The 8,718-nt window shown below is 39.3% G+C and overlaps 1 protein-coding gene and 1 pseudogene across 2 annotated transcripts; one reads left to right on the forward strand and one right to left on the reverse strand.

Annotated features, from left to right (window-relative positions):
* Positions 1-739: 739 nt before the first annotated feature.
* On the forward strand, positions 740-3,135 carry LOC149380298 (LEAF RUST 10 DISEASE-RESISTANCE LOCUS RECEPTOR-LIKE PROTEIN KINASE-like 2.1). Its single transcript, XM_089604120.1, has 3 exons — positions 740-1,482; positions 1,581-1,660; positions 1,839-3,135. The coding sequence occupies exons 1-3, from the start codon at positions 740-742 to the stop codon at positions 2,957-2,959; spliced, it is 1,944 nt and encodes a 647-aa protein (XP_089460246.1). The 3' UTR covers positions 2,960-3,135.
* A 1,469-nt stretch (positions 3,136-4,604) lies between these two features.
* Positions 4,605-6,895, reverse strand: LOC149380299 (rust resistance kinase Lr10-like; annotated as a pseudogene). The gene is made up of 2 exons (XR_016294261.1): positions 6,076-6,895; positions 4,605-5,874 (listed from the first exon to the last, which is right to left on the reverse strand). The product of XR_016294261.1 is annotated as a rust resistance kinase Lr10-like (transcript).
* Between the last annotated feature and the right edge of the window lie 1,823 nt (positions 6,896-8,718).

The raw sequence follows: 8,718 nt of genomic DNA on the forward strand, positions 1-8,718 counted from the left end.
ATTCACCGACTTATTTTCCGAAGTGCATATTTTCCTCCAGATTTTATTTTACGTTGTAGGAGGGTTCTCAAGATATCGTTATTGATTGGTTGACTTATCTTATGTCATTTAGAATAAGAGGTGGGAGACTCGCCATAGAGTAGAGAACATGATTCAAGCTAGTTTTGTTCAAGTCTTCGCTATGTCATGTTATGTATGTGGTCCTCGATCCTCCTTTGAAATATCAGTGTCATTTTTATTATTTTACTCTCCATACACTTGTCGTGTCCTTATTTTCCATTCAATAACATAGAATTATCACTAGTTTCTTTTTAATGTTTTCTTTTTTTAAATATGAAAACCGAAGCCTATTAGTATTACCACCAGTTTCTGGGGGCTTCAAAACAAGATGGAAAGTGTATATTTATGCAGAGGATGAAAAAAAAATGGAACAGTGATATTTAAGAAGTGAAGTAGATAAACACGTAATTTCTTCCGAAGTCCCATTAACATGACTGCCAAATTTCCTATGGTTTGCCAATTTCCATCCTATGAAGCATCAAGGTCTAATTGTCAATTATCAAGCTGGCTAATTAAATATCTGTCCCATGTCCTTATCACAGCATACACCGCATCTCTGCAAATCATTATTTCCAAAATTAATAAACGAAAAAAATAAAAACCGATCCCCCAAAGCGACTTTTAGGTAATACATCGCTGGAAGTCGTCTTAGTAGCAGAAACACATGGAAAATCTATCAATGGAGACCGGAGTAAAACCACTGTTATTGGTTCTGCTTTTATCTCTACTCGTGTCCCTCGCAACAAGCTTCCATGTACCGCTGCTCTTCTACGGCCAACGTTGTTCTTCTTCTTCTTGCGGAAGCATCACCAACATATCTCATCCTCTCCGACTCAAAAGCGAACCCAAAATCTGTGGCGATCCACGGTACGAGCTTTCCTGCGAGAACAACTCTACTGTGCTTTACTTGGGTACCGTAAGACACTACGTTGAGGCAATCAATTACAACAATTACACGATCCGAATCGTGGACGCGGATTATCAGAAAGATAATTGCTCATCTTTCCCTCGCTACCCCTCCGATTGGACCAGCGACTACTTAAACTTCCCATGGCGTAAGAATGTGTCTTATATGACGTTTTGGGACACAGTCGAAATCGCAGTGACTGTGGTGTTTTTGAAATGCAAAAAGCGAATGAATTCCTCTCTTTATACAGAGATAGTAGCATCTTGCAGAAATACTAGTGATACATATTACTATTATATTGTTAATGGCGAGTTACTACAAGCTTCGGATTTGTCGATCTCGTGCGAGATTGAGCAAAAGGCTCTGCTATCTCCTAATGTATTGACCAATAAGAATGCTTTGGATATTCGCACTCAGCTTTCTCTTGGCTTTGAGCTTTCATGGGTTCCGATAGTCTGCTACATCAAAGAATCTAATGCCATTGAATGCAGCTATTTCTTAAGTAAGATAACCTTGTTTTCTTGAATTCAAATTTAAATTTAACATACATACGCACACATTTTCTTCTAATCTCTTAGTTACCAGTCTGATGATCATGTCTGATCTAACGCAGATTTCATCAGTCAGATTACCGTAATTACTGTTTCTTGCGTTATAATTTTCTTAGCGTACTCCTCTTCATTGATATATTAAGTAATCTAATACATTTCCTCTGTCATTTTACATTCTTACAGTTTCCGTGGCCGTTGTACTCTTCATAGGTAAATTCGGGAAAACTGCATTACTAATTTTAATTATGTATTGTGTCATCCAATCATCTAAAATTTTCATTATATTGTAAAATAATACTTTTACCTTTTTAATGATGCAGTAGCACTTTGTATCCTAAAATTCCTATGTGGAACTCCAATTGTGATCGCGTTTCTGGTCTACAAATGGCGCCGGCGACACCTATCAATATATAACTCCATCGAAGAGTTCATTGGAGGCAACAACAACCTCGTGCCCATAAGATACTCCTACTCCGACATCAAGAAGATGACTCAAAATTTCAAGACCGGACTCGGCCAGGGAGGCTATGGCTCAGTATTCAAAGGAAAGCTCCGCAGCCACCGTCTCGTAGCTGTCAAGATTCTCAGCAAGTCATCCAAAACCAATGGACAAGATTTTATCAACGAAGTTGCCACGATCGGAAGGATTCATCACGTCAATGTCGTACGCCTCATCGGTTACTGCATCGAAGGCTCAAACCACGCTTTAGTCTACGACTTCATGCCTAACGGCTCTCTAGATAGCTATATTTTCTCTAAACCCGGAAATGAAAGATCTTTGACTCGCACGGAGTTATATAAGATCTCGCTGGGAGTGGCTCGTGGTATGGAATATCTACACCGAGGGTGTTGCATGCAAATCTTGCATTTCGATATCAAACCTCACAACATCCTTCTCGACGAGGATTTCACTCCAAAGGTTTCTGATTTCGGGTTGGCGAGATTATGCCCTTTGGAGAACAACTGTGTGTCTATGACAGCCGCGAGAGGAACGTTAGGGTACATAGCACCCGAACTGTTTTACAAAAACATCGGTGGAGTTTCTTACAAAGCCGATGTGTATAGCATCGGTATGCTGTTGATGGAGATGGCGAGTCAGAAGAAGAATGTGAATGCGATTGCCGAGAATTCGAGCCAAATATATTATCCTTCTTGGGTGTATGACCAATTGAGCAGAGGAAAGAACGCGGTGCCTATGGAACATGATATATCTGAAGAGGACTCGGAGAGGATAAAGAAGATGATTACAGTGGCTTTATGGTGCATACAGCTGAATCCCGATGACCGACCTTCGATGGGAAGAGTCATAGAAATGCTTGAATCTGAGAATGATGACCTGCTGTTTCCGCCGAAGCCTTCTTATTGTCCGCAACAAGATAATTTTGTAGTGCGAGATCTCGACAGTCCATCATCAAGTGATAAAACCACTCTCACATTATAAGAAATATTGATGTATGACGTATTTTTTTTTCTTCTATTCCGAAGATGGATATTGTATGATATCTATCTCTGTTTTTTCCCTCTCTTTCTCCTTAAATTGGAAGATGAATTGGTGTGTTGTGTCTCTGTTTTTGTTCTTTTCCTCTCATCTTCTTAATATTATTTAATTTTGTGCGAGATTTGTGTAAGTGGTTTTTAAAAAACCAGCCAGTAAATGATCTGGTCAACAACTGCTCCTTAAGGGCAAGTATTCAATATTTGAATTCGATGAAACGGCAAAAATTTGGTAGCCCGGCCAGCACAAGATATTTAACGGTAATTAAAAACACCATTCTCTGATTTTGTGGAACATTTGAAAAAACTTGAGCTGTCTACTTTATGATTTACAATAAAATGGCGAGTTTGAGAATCCGTGGATTTTCAAAACTTGGCTCACTAGACAATTATTGGGGTCGTAAACATCGATCTGTCTAGACTTGTAATTAATTTTGGTTACAAAGAACCGTATGATTCCCGTTGCAAGACAGCTCGAACAAGAACCGCGAGTCCGAAGGAGAATCGGATCGGCGGACCATTTTCACAGCATCTTGATTCTTTGCATTTGTTTTCACCAAGAACCGTGAACGAACAAGAAGCCATAAAGAAGATGACAAATCGATTCTACTGCATCTCTAGTCAAGAGATCTTGGAACCATTCAATTGGCACGGAATTTCCGATGATACCGAGAATGCAAGAACCTTCTCGCGGAGCTGGGAATGCTCTGTCCAATGTCCCAGACTTTTTTTTCCCCTGAAAATACATTTGATAAAAATTCCTTTATTCAACAATGTGAAAAGTAATAATGGCGATTATGAGGTTAGATAAATAATTAAAGCAGGACATACTTGATAGAATATATTTGCTTGCATTCATTTGAGAAGTAAGACTATCAAAAGTCATCGAGCCCCTATACTCTTACTAGATTTGCTGTTAGTGTGACGCTGAATTGCTCTACAAGCTCCAGGTTGCATCGTGATCTGAGACTCCTATCCGCAAATTTTTGATGCACAGGAAGATTGATACGAATACCTCGTCGTAGCTCTTCAGAGCTTCCTGTGTGGAACACAAGAAACTTTGACCGGTGAGACAAAAAGTTCAGAAGAGATCGTTTGGTACCATTAGATTCAATGTCGAGGCAATAAATTACAATAATTACACGATAAAAATTGTTTATCGGTTACTTCAGCATCTGGCAGGACTATCGGTATTTGAAATCTCTCTCAACGACAAGTACTGTGATAGTATAAAAAAAAAAAGACTGAATTCCTATGGTTATCCAGATCCTTATTGCAACAACCATCATTCAATCCCATCATCCTTATGGTTTCGATGCCCAGTGGAAACATCATAGTTCTAAAGGCAACAAAAGGTTTGTGCTCGTTAACCTTTGATGAACGCTTTAATCCATGGTATTTAGAAGAAAAAAAATTTGTAACCCTTTTGTTTGTGCTCGTTAATAACCTTTGGTTTCAATGAACGAGTGGTTATTCAGGTTGGTTTTTCTAAACGATTCAGATCGACATAAATAACATAACAGTAATGTTGACTTTTGAGAAATAGTTCGGACTTTGGAGCCCAAAAACATATAGGGAAGCTAAAAAGGAAATTCTTGGAACTCCAAGCTGAATAACCAAGCTAACTCTGTTTGAGTTAGTCAAGCTGTCCCATTGTTTCACAATATACAAGGATATTAAATTTCACAAAAACTAGATTAAACCATTACAGATCATTTGCACATAAAACAAACTAATTATTCTAATTCGGCTATGGCTTCTAATTCTAAATTCATGATTCGCCTTTTAGGCTTGTTGTCAACGGTAGTTTTTGTTGAACCGGCGGCAATGAAAGGGTTCGGTGGCGTGCTCAACAAGGTATCTCCTCCTTGAAGCATATGAACCACAGTTTTCATGGAAGGACGGTTTGCCGGGTCCCACTGAATGCACCACAGCCCCACAATCGCCAATCTCTTAGCGATCGCACAATCTTCTTCTTCCCCGATTCCGATACGAAAATCGTCTCCTTCTTCTAGAAGATTGTAGATCCATTCCGGATAGTAAATCTGAGTCTTGTCGTTCTCGTCGCTGGTCCTCCTTCCTCCGACCATCTCGAGCAACACCATTCCGAAACTGTAAACGTCCGATTTGTACGAAACGTTCCCAAAGTTTCTCGAGAAAACCTCGGGAGCGATGTAGCCCATCGTCCCTCAAGCCGTGCTCATCGACACCAGACTCTGATCCTTGGAGCAAAGCTTTGCGAGACCGAAATCGGAGATTTTTGGAGTGAAGTTTTGGTCGAGAAGTACATTGTGAGGCTTGATGTCGAAGTGAAGGATTCGTTGGTCGCAACCTTGGTGGAGATACTCGACCCTTTTGCGATTCCCATTGAAATGTCTTGGAGTTTTTTCCAGCCGAGAAAGCGTTCGGCGTCCGGAGAAGATATGAAGTGTTGGAGCGAGCCGTTGGGCAAGAACTCGTACACGAGAGCTCTTCTAGATCCATCGGCACAATATCCGACCAAGCGAACCACGTTGACATGGTGGATTTGACCGATCGTACCCACTTCGTTTATGAACTCTTCACCGTCGCCTTTAGAGGTGTTTAGCACTTTCACGGCCACGAAAAAGGAATCCGAGAGTTTTCCTTTAAACACCGCTCCATATGCTCCTTCGCCGAGCTTTTCCTTGAACTGCTCTGTGATCAGCTTAATATCATTGTATGAATATCTGCTGGGCTTTTGACCTTCGTAGTCATTCAGAAATCTCTCCATTTTGCGTTGAATCTCTCTTGCATTTCTGTCAGAGTTATAAACCCGAAATGCTACAACTAGCACTGCTAAGAGAGTAGCAACGCCGATAGCTGCAACGATAGCCTCCCAAGCTGTCAAATTTATAGACACAACAATTAATATATTTTTTTCTTTTCTCATATAATTAAGATTTTTTTTTCTTTGCATAGCACAGAAAAGAAAAATTAATTAATTATAGATATCTTTGTAAAAGCAAACACAATAGGCATGCTTGTAATAACATAAAAATCCAAAGCAGAGTATTAGATTGTAATATGGGAAAGTAGTCTTACCTTTCACTTTATTAGGGATATAACAGTGGGTCTGTACTTTGGTGGAATTGCCCTTCAGTAAACAAATCCTTCTGTTGGCTTTACAATAACCACAGGTTGGTTCAAGCCAATTTAAACGAAGATTACTTTTTTCATTATAGTACATAAACGTAGGCATAGGTGTGTTATACATCCTTGTACAATTTAGGGGCAAAGAGTAAATCCCTCCGTCGGATTCAAAGCCAAGAATTTGGTTGCCCGGGCCAGAAAGACAAGATATATAACGGGAATCCTCAGATGTTGATGAACAATTGAAAAAACTATAGTTTTTATGATTTACATAATAAAATGGCGAGTTCGAGAATCCGTGGCTTTAGAAGTTGACCCACTAGACAGTTGTTGGGGTCGTAAACATCGATCTCTCTAGACGTGTAATTAATTTTGCTTACAAAAAAGTTAACCGACTCTGGAAACTCGATAACCGTGTGAGTGCCGTTGCAGGACAGCTCGAATCCCGGGAATCCGCAGCTATCATTACTTCCCTTGAGTCCGAAGGGAAATCGGATACCATTTTCACCGCATCTTGATTCTTTGCACCTGTTTTCATCGGCTCCAACTTGAACTATGAATAAGGCGAAGAACGCCGAGAGCTTGTAAGACCGTAACATGAGTGTAAGTTAACTAGAACTGAGACACCAAATTTCTTAGAAATATGTTAAAAAGATTTATGAAACTAATCGGATCGGAATTTCCAATTTGATCACCTGCTCCGATATTTCTTGTGGGGCCTTGGTTCTGGACTGACAATCACAGGGTGAGATGACTTTGAATATTCAAAGTCAATAAACGACAAGTTTGTAGTGTCGTTTATGTCTATTAAACGACAAGTTCAACAAGTTGTTTTTCTTTTATTTCTTTCATTGTATTTTCCTTTATTTCTTTAATGTCTCATGGCTATATAAAGTCTTATACTTGTACTTTTCTTATAAGATTGGAATAAACATTTTCACTCTCAATCATTCAAGATGAGAGTTAGTTTTTTCTCTAATTTTCAAATCCAATTTCTATCTATCCTAACCTAGAAATGTAATTTGGTATCAGAGCGAAATTCCGCATTCGATTTTCTAGGTCAGAGAAATCCACTTCGTCATCCTCGATTCCTCGACGATCGGAAAAGATCTCCAACGACAAGCTCGGTGGAATTTCACGAAGGTCGATTTCTTTTACCTCCGAAGATTCTAAATATTGAGCGCCTCTTCTCGATTTCAAGTTCTTCTCTTCATCGCTTCATCGACCAAAAAGCTTCATCGACGGAGACGCATCGGACATTCGGAGCGATTTTTATCAAGATTCATCACTGGTGATTTCAAGCCGTGTCATTCATCAAGAATCTTCTTCCGGCGAGTCCCGCCGTGTCGACATTCAAGATCTTCTCCGGTGAGTCCCGCCGTGTCAAGGCTTCAAGATCTTCTTCCGGCGATTTTCCGCCGCGTCAAGGCTTCAAGATCACTGCTGTGTCAAGGTCTCTCTTCGTTGGCCATGATCTCTTCTTCAATGTCTTCCTCGTCTACGTTTTGCTTCTTTTCCTTTCGATTTCTCTTGCACGTTTTCTCGATTTCGGAATCTATCGGAAGGAGACTCGAATCACCGTCTTTTCGCATCAACCTTCAAAAGAGAAAGATAACGCAAAAACAAGTGAGACAAAAAAAAATTAAAGAATGTTCAAATTGAAATCTAGTTAATTGAATTGCAATTAAAAACTTGTTCCCCGGCAACGGCGCCAAAAACTTGTTGCGATTTTTATGCGCGCAAGTGCACGTGTCGCCCAAGTAATATAGTGAATTTAAGTACGAGTGTCGATCCCACGAGGAACAAGCTTAATTAACAAACAAATCAACTAGTACGAATTGAACTTAAAATGAAATGGAAAGATGTCACAAATTATTGACAAGTTTTAAAGCAATTAAATAGCAAAATAATCAAATGACAGTTGTAAGCAGAAAGAGAGGCTAAGGACCAAGGCTTCACGGGTTTATTCAACGGTTTGGATACACGAATTTCACGCACAATCAATATTCAAATCACTACACTTTGCTAATCATACTCACAGAACAATATTGCTAAATCTCTCTCGAGCATCTAACAACCTATGTCAAAATTAGGAAAATCTTCTCTCGATCTCAATCCCTAACAAAAACATGCATTAATACCAAGAGCATTCACACGATTCTATGGCAACCTAACTATCTCTAGCTTAGGCATGCAACATAGTAATTCAAACCAAAACACTAACAACCTAATCTTTCTCAAGCATCAAGTTGAAGTATAAATTCATGAACAAGGTAGCTAATCTCGATCAAGCATTAAAAATGGATTTGAATTAAGCAAAGTAGTGGAGAATGAAAATTGAACTTCAATATATTAAATAATATCCATAACGAATCCTAAACCCGCTACTCCATAGTCCTTAATGGAATTAGTTCATGGCGTAGCGAGAAAACAAAAATAAAATAAAAGCAAAGGAGAAAGAAGAAACCATAATTGAAAAACTAAATTGAAAATTAAAATAAGGGAGTTCAAGAGAAAAAGAAAAGAATAAAACTGTGATTGGCGCGAATCGATGAAGAACGGGTCTCCTCTTCTCCTCTATCTCTCCCAAACACT

The sequence above is a fragment of the Urtica dioica genome, chromosome 12 (genome assembly GCF_054948205.1).
Source record: "Urtica dioica subsp. dioica isolate 48M chromosome 12, U.dioica_male_clone48M_v1_H2, whole genome shotgun sequence".
In the NCBI taxonomy this organism is placed as follows: domain Eukaryota; kingdom Viridiplantae; phylum Streptophyta; class Magnoliopsida; order Rosales; family Urticaceae; genus Urtica; species Urtica dioica.